Genomic DNA, 22,284 nt, shown 5'->3' with positions numbered 1-22,284 from the left:
TGTCTAAAGTTTCTACTACTGCCTTCCTATTTTTCCTTTTCATGTAGTTTTTTTTTTTTTTATTTCTTGTAGATGCAAAATAATGGATAAAAGGACCTTGTAAATAATTGCATAATTCTACTCATTTGGTGTGTTTACAATGAGTTCTTCACACTCACATTTTTTCAGGAAATAACTTTGCTAGTGTATCCAAAGGGAGTGTTACTCTGTCCATTGAGGCATCGAGCTATCAGTGGGATCTAAGCCGATAAACGTCCACTATTTAGACAAATAGTGGCCAGTGTGATTGCTGAAGCAAAACAACACTTTTCTGCAATACGTATTATGTGCCTGGAGGTTTTGTGAACCACCGTATCTCTGTCACACACATTGATAGCTTATAAACGAAATATGAAGAGATTTCACAATTTTGATTACTTATATTGCCAAATGCCATTTATTTTGTACTCTGTTTTCTGTAAAAGTTGCCCAAAATTATTTAATTGACTTTCAACACTTAAACCAGTATTGCTAAATTTTGTTTTCTTTTAATTATCAAAGTTAGGCCGGGGTCACACTAGACCGTAATACGGACGAGTGCAATGCGATAAAAAATCGCATAGCACTCGTCCCAATGTTAATCTATGGGGCAGCTCCCATCAACTGATATTTTCTCGGCCGTATTCAGGATCCGAGTGAAATCGCAGCATGCTGCGATTGTCAGCGTTTCGCGGCCGAGAATCGCCAATGAAAGTCTATGGAAGCCCCAAAAATACGGATCACACACGGACCAGCAGTGTGACTTGCGAGGAATACGCAGCGCTGTTAGAGAGAAAAGCCGGCAATTCAGTGCGGTGTACAGTAAAATCACACTGACAGCTTAGAATAGAATAGGTCGAATAAATGTGTACACATAGAATAGGTATATATATATATATATATATATATATATATATATATATATATATATATATGTGTGTGTCAGTGAGACACATATATATATATATATATATATATATATATATATATATATTAATATTTCATCCAGCGCGATATAGCAGAAAGCCGGTAATTTAATTGCCGGCTTCTGCTTTCTCCTTCCTAAAACCCGACATGATTTGAGACCTGGTTTACATACAGTAAACCATGTCTTCTCCCCATTTTTTTTTGCATATTCCACACTACTAATGTCAGTAGTGTGTCTATGCAAAATTTGGCCGTTCTAGCTATTAAATTAAGGGGTTAAATGGCAGAAAAAATTGGCGTGGGCTCCCGCACAATTTTCTCCGCCAGAGTAGTAAAGCCAGTGACTGAGGGCAGATATTAATACCCTGGAGAGGGTCCACGGTTATTGGCCCCCCCCTGGCTAAAAACATCTGCCCCCAGCCACCCCAGAAAAGGCGCATCTGGAAGATGCACCTATTCTGGCACTTGGCCACTCTCTTCCCATTCCCGTGTAGCGGTGGGATATGGGGTAATGAAGGGTTAATGCCACCTTGCTATTGTAAGGTGACATTAAGCCTAATTAATAATGGAGAGGCGTCACTTATGACACCTATCCATTATTAATCCAATTGAATGAAAGGGTTAAATAAAAGACAAACACAATATTTAAAATTATTTTAATGAAATAAAAACAATGGTTGTTGAAGTATTTTATTCTACGCCCAATCCAGTCACTGAAGACCCTCGTTCTGTAAGTAAAAAAACATAATAAACCAACAATATACTTACCCTCCGCAGATCTGTAAAGTCCAACGATGTAAATCCTTCTGAAGGGGTTAAAACATTTTGCAGCAAGGAGTTCCGCTAATGCAGGCTGCTCCTTGCTGCAAAACCCCGGAGAATGAGGCTAAATATAGATAAATGATCTATATTTAGCTTCATTTGCGGCGAGGCGCCCTCTGCTGGCTGTTCATAGATCGTGGGAACTTACCTAGAAAGCTCCCAGGCTACAGTATATATGTTTGTTTGTTTTTGACACATGGATCCCTTGTATTGGCGTATGTTGGTTTTGCAAGCCTGCGATAAAAACACGCAGTACGGATGCCATACGGATGTCACACGGATCATTTGATGCGAGAAAATCGCATCCTCGCACTGCACTCGGATCACTGCTTTGTAAAAATTTTTGCGATTCTCCTCCGTCAAAAACGGACCGTTTTTTTATACGTTGTGTGTGTCCCCGGCCTTATACTTACCATTTATACTCGAGTATAAGCCGAGATTTTCTGCCCATTTTTTTTAGGCTGAAATTGTCCCTCTCGGCTTATACTGGAGTCATTGTCCCAGGGGGTTGGCGAGGGAGGAGGAGCGGCAGGTATCGGCGGCTGTCACATCATACTCGCCCCCTCCTGGTGCGGTCTCTGCAGTTCCCTGCTTCTCAGATGGTCTCGGGCGCCCGCAGCTCTTCCTATGTTCAGCGTTCACATGGTACCGCTCATTGAAGTAATGAATATGCACTCAACTCCACTCCCACAGGCGTGGAGCCCCGTTCCACCGCCGGGCTGTCTTTTCTGCGTCCTCTGGCTGTAATGTTCATGTCAGAGAGCGCGATGACATGGTTAGTGCGCATCCTCTGCCTGAACAGTCACAACCAGAGGATCCGGCAGACACGGTGGCGCGCGATGGTGGAACGGGGACAGGTGATTATCGCAAGTGTCGGGGGCCTGAGCCAGCGGTGACACTAGCACCTAGCCCCCATAGCGCGCTGGTGTCCCCACCTGCTCAGGACACTGGCACCTGGCCCACAGCGATGAGTGGTGAGAATGTAATTTTTTTTTAATCACAGCAGCAGGATATGGGGCATATTCTATGGAGCATCTTATGGGGCCATCAACCTTAATGGAGCATATGAAGCATATTTTTCTATGGAGCATCTTATGGGGCCATTAACTTTTGTGCAGCATTATATGGGGCATATTTTAATATGGAGCATCTTATGGGGCCATTATTAACTTTTGTGCAGCATTATATGGGGCATATTTATATGGGGCTCCTAATTCAACATGGATATTCAAAAACACTTAACCTACTGATGTCTCAATTAATTTTACTTTTATTGGTATCTATTTTTATTTTTGAAATTTACCAGTAGCTGCTGCATTTCCCATCCTAGGCTTATACTCGAGTCAATAAGTTTTCCCAGTTTTTTGTGGCAAAATTAGGGACCTTGGCTTATAGTCGGGTCGGCTTATACTCGAGTATATACGGTATGTGAAAAGTGCAGTTCTTCATAGTTATTTACAATTAAAATGCAGACTTTCATCTAGATTGTGTTGTGCCTACGGGTAGCGTACTTGGATTAGTGCACCCACTGTGCCTCAGGACCGGGCCTGCCAAGGAAGGGGCATAGCTAAGTAGCTACCTTGGTGTTCACTGGAGCATCTAGTGGTGAGGTCAGGCTTGAGTAGTAGGTAGCAGCCAGGTACCACTACAAGGCAGAACCCGGTACTTCAGCTGCTGACACCAGAATAAGGCTCCTTTCAGACTAATAGGTTCAGTTCAGGATCACTGCAGAAAAATTACTGAAATTGAGATTGATAGGGAAACTATCATATACTGACCGCACCGGGACCAGGAGACTTCAGGAACAGGACTGGCTGCACCAGTACCAGGGAACAATGTTCAGTAGATGGCCGAACTGGGACCAGGGGAGTTTGGGAACAGAGCTGGCCGCACCAGAACCAGGAGACAATGTTCAGGAGCTGGCCGCATCGGGACCAAGAATTCAGGTTCAGGAACTGGCCGCACCAGGACTGGAGGACCGAACAACTCACTAATAAGGGAGAATACATACTTATTAATGCTGTTGCTTCGGCGACTCCCTAAGGGAGGAGTCTTTTTATAGAGGATGACTCTCAGCAATTGGCTGGGAGCCGTATTGCAGCTGAACTAATTATGCTAAATGTCTCTCAGAAACAGGCTGAGGGCATTACACTATATGCGCACTGCCCCTTTAAGAAGGGGAAGCGCACATTCGCGTGGACACCAGGCATGCAGCGTGCACAAGACATGCCAGCAGAAGGGGACCATGCTGCGGGGCCGGAGCAGTGAGTATGCCAGCTTCCCTTCATGGAGGGGAAGGGGAAACTATGTAAGGGGGCTGGCAATAGTGTTACAGAATTTGTATTCTTAAAAGTATCTTTTGGTAATTAAGAACTTGGTGCTACGCTTGATGTTTTGTCAATAAATTATGTTTCTAGTTAGCACACACCTTCTAAAATCATGATTACCCTTCACATGACAGTCCTGGAAATTATCGATGGTTGCTAATAGCTTAAAGGGCCACTGTCACCCCCTCCAGCCGTTATAAACTAAAAGAGCCACCTTGTGCAGCAGTAATACTGCATTCTAACAAGGTGGCTCTTTTAGTTTTTGTTTCTGTTATTGCCCCAATAAATGTATTTATAATTCTGCTGAAATACCTATCTTTGTCCATGGAGGCGGGACTGAAGCCTCCTCTTAGAAGCGCCCAACTGCCGTCAGTCATCTGTTGGGTTGATTTTCGCCGCCCCCTCAGCATTATTATTGTGTGAAATCCGGCGCCTGCGCTCTGCTCTTCTGCCTTGCGCAGGCGCATAGAGTATTATCCATCCGAGCGCTGGTGCCGGGTTCCTTTCTGCGCCTGTGCGGTCAGTGCGCCCAGCCTGTTACTGAATCCCCGCACTGTGTTATGCAGTGTGCACAGTGCGGGGCTGGGATTCTTGGCCATGCGCACTGCGCTTGTCAGATGCTCCACAGGTCCCCCGCCTTCCAGCGTTGTTCTGTGCGGCTGTTCCAAACGCCGGCAAGGATACCTGTATATTCCGGCAACGCTGAAAGGGGGGACCTGGGGAGCGTCTGAGAAGCGCAGTGCGCATGCCCAGGAATCCCAGCCCCGCACTGTGCATAATGCATAACACAGTGCGGGGCGGGGATTCAGTAACAGGGTGGCCGCACAGGCGCAGAACGGAACCCGGCACCAGCGCTAGGATGGCAAATGCTCTTTGCGCCTGCGCAAGGCAGAAGAGCAGAGCGCAGGCGCCGGAATTCACACAATAACAGCGCTGACGGGGCGGCGAAAATCTACACAAGAGATGAGTGACGGCAGTTGGGCGCTTCTAAGAGGAGGCTTCAGTCCCGCCTCCATGGACCAAGATAGGTATTTTAGCGGAATTATAAATACATTTATTGTGGGAATAACAGAAACAAAAACTAAAAGAGCCACCTTGTTAGAATGCAGCATTACTGCTGCACAAGGTGGTCCTTTAAGTTTATAACGGCTGGAGGGGGGTGACAGTGGCCCTTTAAGAGGTTGGTTCCTTTGACAATTTGTAGGTTGAGTTGTATGCAGGGTCACAACATAGAACCAATTAATCCAGTTTTACCTCATTTATTCCACACTCAGACTTGTAATGGAGGAGAAATTAGAGCTTCCTGCCAATGAAGCTTGTAATAATAGGACGTTGTTGGAACTGCTCCTATTGCTGATTGGCAATCAAAAGAAAAACGCTTTGGCATGTAGCAGTAAATAAACAATGAAAGATGCAAAGATCTAATCTGCACAAAGTTCTTCAAGCATAATATTTGACGGTGCTTTATAAAGACAGGAGGCCAGCAGCCTTCAGCTATTGACAAATTTTGATGCAATTTTTTTTTAAGACCATTGTCCAGTAGTCAGAACCTTTTTGCTTAGGTTTTGAGCATCACTTTTATTTCATTTTATTTTTAGCAAATGATTAAATACATTTTTTGCGTTATACCCTTCATCTTATTAATGCATATCTTAGGCCAAAAATGATGCCTATGCACTCCTGAGTTGTCCCATACGACTACTCTATTCAAACCTCACTATTCAGAGACAGGAAAGATGTGTCATTTTAACAATCTGTATGGAAAGACAGCTTGGTTTCACCTCCTCCCCTCTCTTGCCCTCACAGTGTGAGTTGCTTCTCATTGACGCACCCATGAGCCAACGAACTGATCTATCTTGGTATCATTGTCTGAAATGTCCTTGGGGGGCTGTAGTGAAGATTCTGTTAATACTTTCTGTGCAAATGTTATTGGATCACCTCTCCCTGAGCAACATGACTGATGGAGTGAAGAAGAAATAAAGTATCTGATGCAGTGACATAACACTTTAAATGTGAGATGTGGTTTTCTTGGTTTTAGTCACTGGAAGTCTACTTTTAAGGAGTCTGAGCTATGTTGTACTGTACCTATGCAAATATGTTGCAGTATTTAATTTTCGATAGAATACTTCTGTATGTAAATTGTAAAATAGGTTGACATACCTTTTTAGGCTAGGTCCCCATTAATGCAGTACACTCTGCTGAGGCTACGTCAGTATTCCTGTCGGAATATAGCTTTTAAGGGATTCTCACCGGATCCTCTACAGCAGGGGTGTCAAACTGCATTCCTCGAGGGCTGCAAACAGGTCATGTTTTCAGGATTTCCTTGTACTGCATAGATGATAATTGAATCGCCTACACAAATAATGAGTTGGTGATTAAATTATCACCTGTGCAGTACAAGGAAATCCTGAAAACGTCATGTTTGCAGCCCTCGAGGAATGCAGTTTGACACCCCTGCTCTAGTGTCATTCGCTCGAATGAAGCTTAGAGTCATGGTGGAAAGTCCTAGCCTCTGAACTGCAAAACTCATCTTTCAGGCAAGCATAAAAACGTGAATACTGCCAGCACGCAGGACGGACAGTGTCGAAGGTGACTCCATTGACTTTATTCAAGTGAATTTCTTTCTGAGGTTCCTGTTTCAATAGTTTTTTGGGGATTCCAACAGAAACTGACTTACTGCTTAGTGGAGAGCAGTGTATTAAGAGGAATCTGTCACCGGGTTTTTGCTACCTCATCTAAAGGCAGCAGGATGTAAAGGCAGAGACTTTTATCAGGGATGTGTCACTTACTGGGCTACCTGGTGTCATTTTGATAAAATCACTGGTTTATCTGCTGCAGATCTACCAGTGCTCTGAATGCTGAGCCCTGTATAACACCTCCCACACCATTGATTGGCAGTTTACTGCCTATACACAGTGTACACTGAAAGCTGCCAGTCACTGATGGGGGCGGGGTTATACAGAGCTCATGAATATGCTTGACTACCTGGCAGTAGGTTTACTAGTCCTCCAATGATGATCTCCTGTTGATAAATCAGTGATTTTATCAAAACTACACAAAGCAGCCCAGTAAATAACACATCACTGGAATCATTATATCTGCCCCTATATTATGATGCTCTCAGATTGTCAAAAACCTGGTGCAGATTCCCTTTAATGTGAACTTAGCGTAAATGTTTCATTCTTTTGTGCGCCCACAGTATATTGTAGGTAGTGATAAAAAAAAGTATGTTTGCTTGTGAGATTACACTAGTGGCCAAAATTGTGGATGCACTTCAAATTTTTGTCATTTTTTTTTTAGTTTTTAGCATGCAATCATACAAAGTGTTTATAACAATAATGCCACAAGTAGTCTAAGGTAGAATAGAACACCTCTACATAGAAAAAAGGTTACCATAATACAAAATATCTCATTACTTCTATAAGAACAGCGGAATGGCCGAATCAAAATATCACATCCTAATATGTTAGTTTCATGCTATCCCTATGTGTTCGTTCTGTAGTAGCATGTAGAGTATCCTTTAGCAACAAAAACAGCTTTGCATCTCCTCGGCATTCATTTAACAAGACTTCTCAGGTTCTCTGTGGTTATAACATGGTACCAGGAACTGATAACAGCTGCAATCAATGCCTGTTTCTTGCTCAGTCCCTTACTAGAAACCAATCTCTTTAATCAAAACCACAGATTTTCGATAGGGTTCAGATCAGGACTGTTTCGTGGCCATGAAAGTACAGAAATTTGTTTGCTTTCAAACCATTTTAGATATTGCCTCGTAGTGTGACATGGTGCTCCATCCTGTTGAAAAATAATTTTGGTCTGTTCCTTGCCAAGATCACAAATTGATGGGATGAGCTTTGGTTCAAGGGCATCATGAATATATGTCAAAGCATTTACAGTTCCCTCAAGGACCTGTATTCTCCCAATTCCATGCCAGGACTTACAGCCCCATATCATAACACTCTCATTGTAGCTGTCATACACTCTGGAAGAAAGACTTCCTTTGGCCTTCTCCGAACATAACGCACTCCGTCACTACCAAAAATTGATATTCTCGTTTCATCGCTCCAGATTACTTTCTTCCAATCTTCAGTTGTCCAGCTAAGATGTTCTTTGGCCCAGGAAATTCTCTTACTTCTCTGTTTAACATTAAGGAATGGCTTTTTTCTTGGTGTTCGTGCTTTCAGACCGGCATCAAATAATCGGCGATGTACTGTTCTATCCGACACCGAAACTCCTCCATCGTCCAAGAACTGGTTGAGTTCCTTGGCTGATGCTCTTCTGTTTTGCAAGTCTCAACTAACAATTCTTCTGTCTGTTTTTTGGACTTGTTGCCTTTTTCCTTCCTCTTCCACTCTTAGTTTTGATGCTGCAACTATCAGCAAAACGTGAACACAGCTTTTGCACTCCACAAACAGTGACTCCGCCACCATTCTTCCTAGCAATTTCTCTAAAAATGTTTCACCCCTTCCTCAAATCAATAGCCGTAGCTCTCTCTTTTTTTTTTTTTTTTGTAGACGAATCAGACCTCTTTGTGGCTGGCATGATTCAAATCTAAAAAAAACTATTCAGGAGTTTGTGAGTTCAAATTAGACATTTATAATTATTCAGTTAAAAAATTAAATTTAATAAAATACAAGAATTAAAAATTTTCAATAGTTTGTTTAGAAATTAAAGCCTGTAGGACCTATACTGAAAGGATCAAGTGACGACTGTAGCTTTATAACACTGTTATTATTTTAACGCGGACATAAAGAAAAATTTACGAATTTTACTCACATAGGACGATGTCCAGTATTTCTTGTCAAAATTCTAAAAACTACTGACAAAATATCAAAAACAAGTCTCCCTATATCTTTAGTAACAGATTGCATGCCTGGGCTATAAATATATTTACGTAATCAAGCAAGTAAGATCTCCGAAAGTTCCAGAAGCCTCGAAAATTATTAAAAACTTTAAGTGTATCCACAATTTTGGCCATTCGTGTATATCTGTCTTTTCTGATATGAATTTGGAAGAAGCATCTATAAAGTGTAACCCATTAGATAATGACTTATATAGGATGAGTTATTTTAATAACCTTTTTCTCAGTTTGGCCACATGTTTTCTTGCAGATGTTAGAATTGCTAGGACATTTGTGTATAAAGCTGCAAGAAGTGCTAACTAAGCCTGCAGTATGTCTCTGAGCATGGAGTGGTGTCTTGCCCTGTGTTTTATGGCTGTGTGATGTCTGACAGTAATCTCATTTAAGGTTTTCCCTATAGTGTAAACTGTGCATTAAGCAGCAGAACAAATGCCTCCAATCGATAAAAGGCCACCACTTTCCCCCTGTATGCTAATCCAGGAAAATTCTTTGGCTCTGCTGGAGTTGCTGGAGCCATTTTTGTTGATGCTCATCAATATCGCGTTTGAGTGCCTAAAGAGATAGGAAATGGATATAAGAGCACATGAAAATACAATGAGCGCTAGTCATAAGCAGACCGGATGTCAAGGGACAGAAGTGGGTATTGACTGTGGAATGAGAAAGCTCATTTGATTTATTACACGTCAAGAGTGTTGATATATCTGGATGTGGGCTAATGTCACCGCTGGCGTTCTGTAATAATGTTTCTCTGCTGCTCGCCTTACTTGGCTTTTAGAACTTTAAGTAATAGCCTCTTTTCCCCATCTAAGGCCATGTTCACACAGTGCGTTTTTTACCGCGGAACCGCGGCGGTTTTGCCGCTGCGGTTCCGCAGCTGTTTTCCATGCAGGGTACAGTACACTGTACCCTATGGAAAACAGGACACACTGTGCACATGGTCCGGAAATTGTAAAAAAAAAGACGCGCTGAATAGCTCCCGGAAAAAAGAAGGAGCATGTCAATTCTTTTTCCGGAGCCGCAGCGGTTCTGCACCCATAGACCTCCATTGTGAGGTCCAAACCGCAGTAAAACCCGCAGATCAAAAATATATCTGCGGGTTTTACTGCGGTTTGATGTGCAGAACCGCTGCAGCAGGAAGTGCGGGGAGCGGGCGGAAGTGCGTGGGCGGAGTGTGGCTGCCCCCCCCGTGTTCCGATCCCGCCCCCCGTGCTCCGATGCCCCCCCCCAGTGCTCTGATGCCCCCCCCCCGTGCCCTAATCTCCCCCCCTTATACTCACCCGGCGTCCCGGTGTCCGTCCGGCCGTCTTCTCCCTGGGCGCCGCCATCTTGCAAAATGGCGGGCGCATGCGCAGTGCGCCCGCCGAATCTGCCGGCCGGCAGATTCGTTCCAAAGTGCATTTTGATCACTGAGATATAACCTATCTCAGTGATCAAAATAAAAAAATAGTAAATGACACCCCCCCCCCTTTGTCACCCCCATAGGTAGGGACAATAAAAAAAATAAAGAATTTTTTTTTTTTTTTTTTTTCACTAAGGTTGGGTTAGGGGTAGGGGTAGGGTTAGGGGTAGGGTTAGGGTTAGGGGTAGGGTTAGGGGTAGGGTTAGGGTTAGGGGTAGGGTTAGGGTTAGGGGTAGGGGTAGGGTTAGGGGTAGGGTTAGGGTATTTTCAGCCATTTTAACCCTAAAAAAATTCCTAGAAAACACACAGACTCTGGCTAGAAAACTGCATAAAAAAAACGCATCAAAAAACGCATCAAAAACGGACCAAAAAAGGACCAAAAAAAGGACCTGCGTTTTCTGCCAAGAGCTGCAGTTTTTTAAAAAACAGTCAGGAAAAAAAAAGGATGGAAATCCTGAACGTGTGAACATACCCTAAGAGTTAATTGTCTCTGTAGAATAGACATTGAGGATACTTGTATTGATCAGTTCATGTGTCACACTAAGAAAAGAAGGCTTCCCATTTTGTGACTGACACGTAGCCGGGTTCTCTATGAGCAACTTTTCCAAGCTTTCATGACTTATTAATAAATGATGAGCTCTTTATAAAGTTCTCTGAAAAACCCATGCGTTTTTTTCCACGAAAAAAAGCAGCATGTTCATTTATTTTGCGGATTTTACTCGGATTTGCCACTATATTGCATTGGGAACCTCCGGAAAAATCCGCAAAAAAAAAAAAAACACGAGCAGATTTCCTGCGAAAGTAGTCCAGATTTGCTCAGGAAAATTCTGCAAACTTTCCTGAACGTGTGCACATAGCCTTACTCGGGAAACTGCAATATCAGGTATAGGTAGGTTAGTTTAGTTTGGCGCCGCAATCCTAAACACGCACAGCCTCCTGGCATGTACCCTCATTAGCACATATGCCATGCAGCATACGTTTGCTAGTCTCTTGGCTTTCATTATAGGCTTCCCACTGATGGGTTAAGTTCTCTGTGGCAACCTTCCTATGTATCACATATACTCTTAGTATTTACAACCATGAATTCTGTATCCTTTTGATTACGAAGAAGATGTAAACCAGCAAATATCCCAGTTTGGTATTTTTCCCCCTATGCTATATTTTTTTATTATTCTTACTCTTTATCTATACAGTACATGGTTACATATGTGTTCTTAGCTGCGCTGGCACTCTGCACTTTATATACTCCTTTTTTTACACAAAAGAAGATATTTTGTGAACTAATATACGTTACCCTTACAACTGTTTTTACTTTGTCACTGGTTTAATAATAATCTTTATATAGCGCCAACATATTCCGCAGCGCTTTACAGTTTAACGGGTTTGCATATATATGGTCAAATGTGTCTTTTTCAATTGCTGCTATTACCTTGTATTTGATTGACCTCATTATGGGTATAAGTTAATTTTCAACAATCTGCAGGTGTGTTCATCTGTATTGGATTGTATTCTTTGTGAGAGCCTTCTGTGCCACCACTTTCCTTTTATACTGTTTAATAAAGGCTATTCTAGTCACAATATTTTCCTGTTGTCCTGGTTTTTTGAACTCGCTGTTCCAACCCGCTTTTTTTCTCTGTCGTTTTACTCTTTAATCTGAGTGTTTTTTCCAGTTTTGTCCATACTGAAACCACCAAATATTTGCAAAGTACATACGGTACATAAATATATAATATTTTCGGTGTCTCTCTCATCCTTGTACATTTGTCTAGTAGGTTAGTTTAGGTGTGAAACACGGGAGGTTCAGATTTGGAGAGATTCAGTTTCAGATAGGGGGAGGACATAATAGAGACAGCCGACGGACCATCCCTAGTATTTTGTGCTAAGGTGGTGGTGATGTCAGGAGAAGAGGTGTAATAATTGGGTGTCATATGATGCCACGTCTGCAGAAAGTCAGTTTATCAAATTACCTCCCTGATAGAACTGTACCAAAAACTGCAAATCCAGTTATCGTGAAATAGGAATGTTTACTAGGAACTACAATACAGCCATGCATTAGTTTGTTATACCTATGAACATTGCCAAAAATCATCTAAAGTAATGTAAGCCTCCATGGGATTGATCCTTGGCCCAGTGCAAACATGTTTTATTTGGAGAAATGAATCCTTCACCTTCTGGTAAACAAATCTGAGTTTCCTTTGCAGATATATTTTGGCACTGTATCGTCCAATACATCGCGTTCTGGGAAAATGTATTTCTTTTCTTCTTTACTTTAGCACATTCCCTGGTGTGAAGACTACCAATAATTCATAAGAGCTGTATTTAAAGAATCGGCTTATGCCTGTGACAGCAGCACTGCTGTTAACCCCCTAAGTGCCGTTAATTCGGTTTCATTGGAGACAGTCATTTTAGCTATACAATGCAATACAATTGAATTGCATTACATACAGCAAGCAATCAAACGATCACAGGTTCAAGTCCCCTCGGGGAAAAAAAAAATTAACAAAATCTAGCTTTTCGGCCTGCTTCAGAGCAGCACTAGCGAAGAGCTTGCAAGCACACACTTCTTGCCTAGGAAAACGGCCACTTCTGATAGACTGCATAGCTGATAGATAACCTAGGCCAGGGGTGTCAAACTGCATTCCTCGAGGGCCGCAAACCATGCGTGTTTTCAAGATTTCCTTAGCTTTGCACAAGGTGCTGTAATCATTATGTGTGTAGGTGAATAAATTATCACCTGTGCAGTACAAGGAAATCCTGAAAACATGACCTGTCTGCAGCCCTTGAGGAATGTAGTTTGACACCTCTGACCTAGGCAACGAGTGATAAACTATGAAATTAAAAATCCCTCTGTTCTTGAGAACTTGAGAAGAGGTAAATTTCAAAGTTCGTTTTTTTTTTAAAACACCTTTTTCATTTTACTCATTTATGATGAGAAAACTCCCTTTAAATGCATGCATTTTTGGCTAAACCTCTTTATGCATAAGAATTTTGGATCCTTTCCCTTCCATTGTCTCTGTGTTGCATGGTCTATGGCTGCCTGCAGATTGTGTATCCTGATAACAAGCCAAGAAGAACTTAGAAGAAAGAAAATGAGTTATAATCATGGCTGAGCCAAACCCCCAACTCTTCAATTTCCCTGACTCCGACTCCCCAGCACTGGTCACTAGGGTTGAGCGACCTTTACTTTTATAGGATCGGGTCGGGTTTCACGAAACCCGACTTTTGAAAAAGTCGGGTCGAGTGAAATCGGCCGATCCTATAAAAAAGTCGGGGTCGGCCAAAACCTGAAACCCAATGCAGTGCATTGGGTTTCCATGGTTCCCAGGGTCTGAAGGAGCGGAAACTCTCCTTCAGGCCCTGCGATCCATATTTTAGTGTAAAATAAAGAATTAAAATAAAAAATATCGCAATACTTACCCTCTGACGCGCCCTGGTACTAACCGGGAACCTTCCTTCCTTAGAATCAGCCTTCCAGGACCTTGCGGTGACGTCGCGGTGACGTCGCGGCTTGTGATTGGCCGCGCGGCCAATCACAAGCCGCGACGTCACCGAAGGTCCTGGAAGGGCTGATTCTTAGGAAGGAAGGCTGTCGGAAAAAAGCAGGGCGCGTCCGAGGGTGAGTATATACCTAATAGGAATATACTCACCCTCGGACGCGCCCTGCTTCTTTCCGGCAGCCTTCCTTCCTAAGAATCAGCCCTTCCAGGACCTTCGGTGACGTCGCGGCTTGTGATTGGTCGTGCGAGCGGTCACATGGGCGGCCGCGCGGTCAATCACAAGCCGCGACGTCACCGCAAGGTCCTGGAAGGCAGATTCTAAGGAAGGAAGGTTCCCGGTTAGTACCAGGGCGCGTCAGAGGGTAAGTATTGCAATATTTTTTATTTTAATTCTTTATTTTACACTTAAATCTGAGTTCCGATACCAATTCCCGATATCTTAAACATATCGGGAATCGGTATCGGAATTCCGATTCTAGATTCAAAAGATCGCCGACTTCATTGCCGACCCCACACTGGGGTCGGGTTGGGTTTCATGAAACCCGACCTTGCCAAAAGTCGACGACTTTTGAAAAATTTCGACCCGTTTCGCTCAACCCTACTGGTCACTACTGAGCATGTACATAAAGTTCAGCAAAGATTTACGGTATCTCCGCTAAAAGCTGAGATCCTGAGATCAGGAACAGAACAGACATTTATAGGACATTTAATAACTTTCACAAATTTTTATGAAAACATTTACAGCACATCCTGCATTGAACGATTCCACCTTCGATGACTCTGAAATGGACTCTGTCCATGACTCCGGCTCCATAGCCCTGGTTACAATACTCCCATCAGAACAAGCTTGCTCATTCGGCAACCAGTAACAGGGTGACAAAGAGGCTATAGAAACTAAATGATTCAAAATTAAATACATTTTTTACTGAAGCCCAAATGCATAATAACTTTTTAACCTAAAATACATGCATCATGAAACAGAAAAAAAAATCCTTCCTTGTATGTGTCCATGTCCTTTTTAGGCAGTTTTTAAACACCTTTTAAATATGCTGAAAATTCTGTTCTGATTACGGTAACTTCCTAATATATATTTATATGGGAGCAAGCTGAAAGAGCACTTGATCACCTGCATATTTATATTTAATCATCATTTGATGTTGTCCTATAAATGCCTAAAAGTTCCGATTCCACGTCTAGAGACAATGTAGTCCAAGGCCAAGGTCAAAACTTGAGTATTTAAGGACTGTTTTTTTTATGTGGATAGTCTTTCTGATGAGATCTACTCTAATTCTATTGCTTGGTGATGGGAAGTAATTGACTGCCATTGTAGATATATATAAAACTGAACTTTTTTGGAATGTCATTCCAAAAATTTCATTGGTGTTTTAAAGATACACATTTTTACAGTATAGAAAATATGTGGGAAAAAAAAGCTGTGTTTCACTTTTGAATACATATTAACATTGCATTTTATTTTGCCTTCTCCAGGAGATATGAATCACACCCAATATGTGCTGACCTGCAGGCAAAAATTCTCCAATGCTATCAGCAGAACCCACAGCAGACTTTGAGTTGCTCTGTTTTGGCGAGCCAATACCTCCAGTGCGTCAACAGCGCCAAACAGGTGAGATCATGGACATCTTCCATTTTGTACAGTTATACTGTAGCTAAACCGGCCACCCTTGCTATACGAAACCTATTTTTCAGAGCGGAGACTCGCCATTAGAAATGGGTACTTAAAAAGTTTCCTATTGTTTTTCTTAGTAATACTCCACTGTTAAGTTCGTGAGTAGTCTGTCATCTTTGGGATTTCTGCTTTAAAGCTTTGTTTAGCTTTGTCGGATTTATGTGTTTGTTTCTCCGATTAATCTCTGAATATGCATGTGTATGCTTGCTTAAAGAATTCCATAAAGAATGTAAATAGACTGTTTGCAAATCATGAAATCCTAATGACTGCGGATGCAGATTATAGGCCTCTCCACTGTTTTATTCATTGCCAGATACAGAAATGGGCAATGAAGAGACTGTACAACAACAAGTCGTCCTGCTGTTCTGTAGCGCAGAAGGCCATGTTCTGCGCACTGACACGTATGCGCCATATTAGTGTCTGCTCACTCCTAACTGATGTTACATCGTTACATAGTTATTAAGGTTGAAGGAAGACTTTAAGTACATCTAGTTCAACCCATAGCCTAACCTAACATGCCCTAACATGTTGATCCTGAGGAAGGCAAAAAAAACCCATGTGGCAAAGAGTAAGCTCCACCTTGGGGAAAAAAATTCCTTCCCGACTCCACATACGGCAATCAGACTAGTTCCCTGGATGTGTTCGAATTACATTTTTTTTTTTGTTCTTTTCTCCTCTACTTCCAAGAGCCTATATTTTTTTTTTTTTTACTTTTCCATCAACATATAGCCATAAGAGTTTTTTTTTCCCCTGCGAGACGAGTTGTAGGAAAGTGGTGATGATCCACACTTTTATTTGTATTTTGTTTTTTTTCCATTTGTTTTTTTTCTAGGGGACGTGTTTTTAAATATTTCATTTGTTCCCCTATGAGACTTGAATCTTCTATGGCTTGGTAGGGAGAGGTTTCTTCCGTAGTTCTCCAGCTACCATAGCTCTGTACTTGCGTCACATATAGGGCCAATTGCATCAGAAGTGCCATGTTAAAGGATTTATAACAGTCGTTGGTGTGCTTGATATCTGCATTTAAAAGGTTAAACTGATGTGATTGGATCCAATTGTATCATTTACAGTCAACTGCCAGCCACATGTAGTGATGTGTAGCAACCTGTATGTACAGAGCAAGAGCGCATACATGATCAACCTCCTGGACATGACTTTATAGGGATGAGCTTTACCAACTTATAAATAATTATAAGAACTTAGAAACCTCTGTCTTATTGCGTTGTCCACTTCTAAATACCATATATACTAGAGTATAAGCCGACCCGAGTATAAGCCGACCCCCCCAATTTTGCCACAAAAAACTGGGAAAACTTAATGACTTGAGTATAAGCCTAGGGTGGGAAATGCAGCAGCTACTGGTAAATGTCAAAAGTAAAAATAGATACCAATAAAAGTAAAATTAATTGAGACATCAGTAGGTTGTGTTTTTGAATATCCATATTGAATCAGGAGCCCCATATAATGCTCCATAAAGTTCATTATGGCCCCATAAGATGCTCCATATTAAAATATGCCCCATATAATCCTGCATAAAGGTTAATAATGGCCCCATAAGATGCTCCATAGACATATTTGCCCAATATAGTGCTGCACAAACATTGATTATGGCCCCATACAGACACTTGCCCCATATAGTGCTGCACAAACGTTATGGCCCCTTATAGTGCTGCACAAACGTTATGGCTCCTTATAGTGCTGCACAAACATTATGGCCCCATACAGTGCTACACAAACATTATGGCCCCATATAATGCTGCACAAACATTATGGCCCCTTATAGTGCTGCACAAACGTTATGGCCCCTTATAATGCTGCACAAACGTTATGGCCCCATAGATGCTCCATACAGACACTTGCCCCATTTGCTGTGATAAAAAAAAAAAAATCACATGCTCAGCTCTCCGTCGCTCAGGCCCCCGGCGCTTTCAATATTCACGTGCTGATCATTCCGGCGCCGCTTCATCTTCAGCACTGACGTTCAGGCTGAGGGCGCGCACTATCCACGTCACCGCGCCCTCTGACCTGAGCGCCACTGTTGAAGATGGAGCGGCGCCGAAACGAGGAGCAGGTGAGTATCGCGCAGCGCTCCCCTCCCCGTTATACTTACCTGCTCCTGGCGCTGTGCAGTCCCTGCTTCCCCGGCGCTGCAGCTTCTTTCTGTAGTGAGCGGTCACCTTTACCGCTCATTACAGTAATGAATATGCGGCTCCACCTCTATGGGAGGTGGAGCCGCATATTCATTACTGTAATGAGCGGTACCATGTGACCGCTCAGTATAGGAGGAAGCTGCCGGCGCCGGGAAGCCAGGGACCTGCAGGGACCGCGACAGGAGCAGGTGAGTATAATTAGACAGCCCCCGCTCCCCCTCCCCTGCCGACCCCTGGGTATGACTCGAGTATAAGCCAAGAGGGGGACTTTCAACCCAAAAAATTGGGCTGAAAATCTCAGCTTATACTCGAGTATATACGGTACATTTTTCATACTCTCACTCAGAAAGTGATTGTCTAAAATGAAGAATGAAAGGGTCATATAGAGAAACCATTAGTAACACTTTTGGCTCTAGCTTAAAAAAAAATTCTGGAAACCGGTCACGACATTTACTAAGATACTTTGCACAACATATACGGTAACTGGATATCAGACATTATTTAAAAACCTTCAGTGGCACAAGGTGACAGGTTCAAAACCTTTGGTGGTGGCTGTTGCCTCTCTATAGAAACTATCAATTCTTAATTTCTAGAGTTAAGGAAGTATATTAGAAATAGATTCACTTTACCTTTGACCCTTTCAAGACAAATTATTACTCTTTTAGAGAATCATATTAATAACTCATTTTGGAATATGAGTAATATCTTCGATTTTTAACTCTGATGTCTCTTGGAAAACTGACTTATATGCGGAGATGGGAAAAAGATCTCAATAATAATTTCCTCCTTGATAAATAGGAAAAAGTGGTAGAACTAGTGTACAAATCTTCTATTAGCGCAAACTTACCTAAAAATTATTTTAAAATTTTATCTAGGTGGTTCTACACTCCCGCTAGACTTAAAAACGCATTTCCCGATCAATCTGATTTATGCTGGAGGAATTGTGGTCAAAGAGGTAATCTTCTTCACATATTCTGGGAATGTCCCAAACTTTCGATACTTAGGAAAGATGTGTCTTTTTACTATTGAATAAAATAAATGAGTCTCCCGTCAAAATTTCTCCCCAAATGGCTCTCCTTCCTCCAAAAATTAGACAAGTTTCTTTATTTATTTTTTCTGTCATTAAAACTTGTATTGCATCAAAGTGGAAATCGATGGATACTCCCTTTATTTCTGACATAATTGACATTATGTTCTCTCATAACTCCTTTGAAATGTCCTTAGCGTTAAGGAGTAACTCTCTACCTAACTACCTAAATATAATTCCAAATGGTCCTCTTGGAACGTCATTTTTTCTCCAAGCAAGAAAAGCCTCTTTATTTGATGTCTCATTACTTTGCCAGAATACGTTTAATCTATACTTTATTTCATGTTGTTTTTGCTCTTGGTATGTTAATTGTTGTGGTGCAACTTTGTTAAGATGATCTTCATTTCCCTTCTCTCCTCTTCTTCCCTAACCCCTTTCCTCTTTTCCTTTGTTTGGATTCCTTCCTTCCTTTCCCTTCATTATTTTCCTGACCCATTATCCCCTATAATGTAAAAATCCCCTAATAAAAATAAGTTTGAACAGAAAAGCATCAATTCTTGACGAACTATTCATAAGGCTGTGTCCACACGCAGGATTTTTCTGCAGCCAAAACCTGCATTCTAGGCAATAAAAACGGTGCTTTAAAAATGCAAAAAAAAAAGGTGAAAATGTGCATCGTATTTTTTGGTTGCGGATTCCATTTGTGCTTTGTCTACAGTACGTGTTTAGTAAAGTTATTTTTATTTACCAAAAATGCTACAAAAATGTTTGTTGCGTTTTTTTTCCTGCTTTTTTTTTCCACTTGCTCGTTGCTTTCTGTGTGTGAAAAAGATGCAAAACTAATTGAAATGCTGCCGATTTCAAAAACTTCCCAAATTCCGTCATGAAAAAAAAAAAAAAACATGTGCATGAAATTTCTGAAATCTCATAGCTTTTTCTGGTCCTATAAAGCGCAGCTTATTTGTAAAAACAAAAACCAGCTGCATGTGAACATAGCCTTACAATGCCCTGTTAGGCTACGTTCACATTAGCGTTGCGCCGCTGTTGCGTCGGCGACGCAGCGGCGACGCGCCCCTATGTTTAACATAGGGGACGCGTGCGTTTTTTGGGTGGCGTTTTTCGCCACGTGCGTCGTTTCCGACGCTAGCGTCGGACGCAAGAAAATGCAACAAGTTGCATTTTCTGTGCGTCCGATTTTCGTCAAAAACGACGCACGCGTCGCAAAACGCACGCGTTTTTGCGCGCGTTTTAACATGCGTCGCGCGTTGCGTCGCCGACGCAGGGCGGCGCAACGCTAATGTGAACGTAGCCTTAGGTATTTGTATGCTCTGTTTGAGTGACGTTGGCCATCATCGTTGGTGAAACATCACTAGTCTATATTTAGGCAGGTCTGGCTACGGGGGAAGAGTGCTGTGGGACTAGAGCAGAGCCTACCACACTTACCGCTAGTGGCTCCATTAACAGTCCCAGCAGACTTGAAGAATACTGCTAAATGTACTGCTGTTTTTCCTTTCAAAATAATGGACCCTATTGTAAATCAATAGTTTCAAGATCATTACATTTGCATGATTGATAATGATTAACCCTTACCGACTAATGACTCAATAGTACTTTCCACTTTGGGTGCACATGTGTGGAGAGGACTCTGGTCGCTGTTGTTTAACCATTTCAATACTGTGGTTAATCTTTGCAAGAGTAATTTAAAGGAAGTCTGTCACCAAGTTTTTGATACGCCATGTGAGAGCAGCATGGTGTAGGGGCAGTGACCCCGATTCCAGACGTGTGTTATTTACTGAGCTGCATCCTGTCGTTTTGATAAAATCACTGTTTGATCTACTGCTGATATAGCAGTTCTCTGAATGCTGAGCTCTGTGTAACCCTGCACCCACCTCTGATTGGCATCTTTCTGCCAATGTACAGTGTACACAATGAGCTGCCAATCAGTTATAGGAGTGGGGGTTATACACAGCATGAATATGCTTTGCTATCTGGCAGCAGGTTTGCTAGTCATCTTATCATAATATCCTGCTTAGAGATTTTATTAAAAAGAATAAATTAGGCTATGCATCTCTATAAGTGAAACATTACTGGTATCAGCGACTCTGTCGCTGCAATATGCTGTTCTTAGATTAGCTGTCAAAAACCTGGTGAGCGATTTCCCCTTAAATGGTCTGATGTTGTGGCTCAGTTGTACTTGTGCATTTTACCCCATCTACCCTCATGCAGAGAGATTGCAAGGAACCAATAAATTGCTATGGCAGCCTGCTGGAGACCCCCTGCACTTTCCATGACTGTGCTCCTTTAAAAACCAGCCTGTGTCTGAGCTTCATATAAGACTGATTTTCACTTTATGTGCCGAAAAAGCGATCTGATGATTGTCAGTTCGTTTCCCAAGGGGACTAAAAAATAAATAAAAATGCCATTAGCACTGCTCAAATCTTTCCCAAAATGGTATTCATAAAAACTTTGTATAGCCTTACAAAAATCAAGCCACCACACAGCTCCATTGATGTAAATATGAAAGTTTTTAATAAATTCTGAGTTTGTTTTTACACTATTATAATTTAAAAAAAAAAATTACAAATCTCATATCGATACAGGAAAGAAATATCTCATATCGTCATTATTGTACTGCAGAATCAAATTTCCAACCCATTTTGACAGCAGTGAATGCTGTAAATAAACCCAAAAAACACTCGTAGGATTGTAGGTTTGTATTTTTTTTCCATAATTTCACCGCACCTGGAATTATTTTTCCAGTTTTCCAATACAGTGTAATAGGGGACCTTTTGCCGGATTTAGCAAGTTACTGTCTAATTGATTAAATAGTAGTTGCAACATTGAGTAAAATGTAGCTTTTATAGTAAAATTTAGGTTACAGTTTCTGTTATTGTCAACCGGACATTGTAGAGGCTTGGTTGTATACGTCTTCGTCTGCATAAAGTTAACCAACCATAAGTAGGCAGAAACTTATGGGGAAAAAAGAACACTGTCGCTTCACTGATCTCTGCAGCTGCTGTGTAGAGATCCAGTAGAACCAAGTTATGTATTATTACAAACACTTCCAGATCTCATCTGACAGTCAGTGTGTGGGGGTGGTGGGGGAGTGGGAGCTGATGGCACTGTGAGATGAGATCTGGAAGGGTTTTTAAACCCTTCTCGACCTGTGACACCACTTAGGCGTCATGAAAGTCGGTGCCAATCCGACCTGTGACGCCTATGTGGCGTCATGGAGGGATCGCGTCCCTGCAGATCGGGTGAAAGGGTTAACTCCAATTTCACCCGATCTGCAGGGACAGGGGGTGTGGTACTTCACTGTGATAAAACATATCACAGTGATCAAAATAAAAAAAATAGTAAATGAACCCCCCCCCCCCTTTATCACCCCCATAGGTAGGGACAATAATAAAATAAAGAAAATATATTTACTTTTATTTTTTCACTAGGGTTAGGTTTAGAACTAGGGTTAGGGTTATTGTTAGAGCTAGGGTTAAGGTTAGAACTAGGGTTAGGGTTAGAATTAGGCTATGTGCACACGGTGCGGATTTGGCTGCGGATCCGCAGTGGAT

General features: G+C 41.9%; 1 protein-coding gene across 1 annotated transcript in view; it reads left to right on the top strand.

The window, feature by feature from the left end:
- CHCHD3 (coiled-coil-helix-coiled-coil-helix domain containing 3) overlaps nt 1–22,284 on the top strand; it is a 294,252-nt gene that overhangs the window by 257,374 nt on the left and 14,594 nt on the right. The window contains exon 7 of the mRNA XM_069765357.1: nt 15,340–15,475. Within this exon, the coding sequence (XP_069621458.1) occupies nt 15,340–15,475 (136 nt within the window). The remainder of the gene's footprint in view (nt 1–15,339; nt 15,476–22,284) is intronic.

Source organism: Ranitomeya imitator, chromosome 4, assembly GCF_032444005.1.
Source record: "Ranitomeya imitator isolate aRanImi1 chromosome 4, aRanImi1.pri, whole genome shotgun sequence".
Classification (NCBI taxonomy): Eukaryota; Metazoa; Chordata; class Amphibia; order Anura; family Dendrobatidae; genus Ranitomeya; species Ranitomeya imitator.
This window is presented reverse-complemented; position numbering and strand designations above follow the sequence as displayed.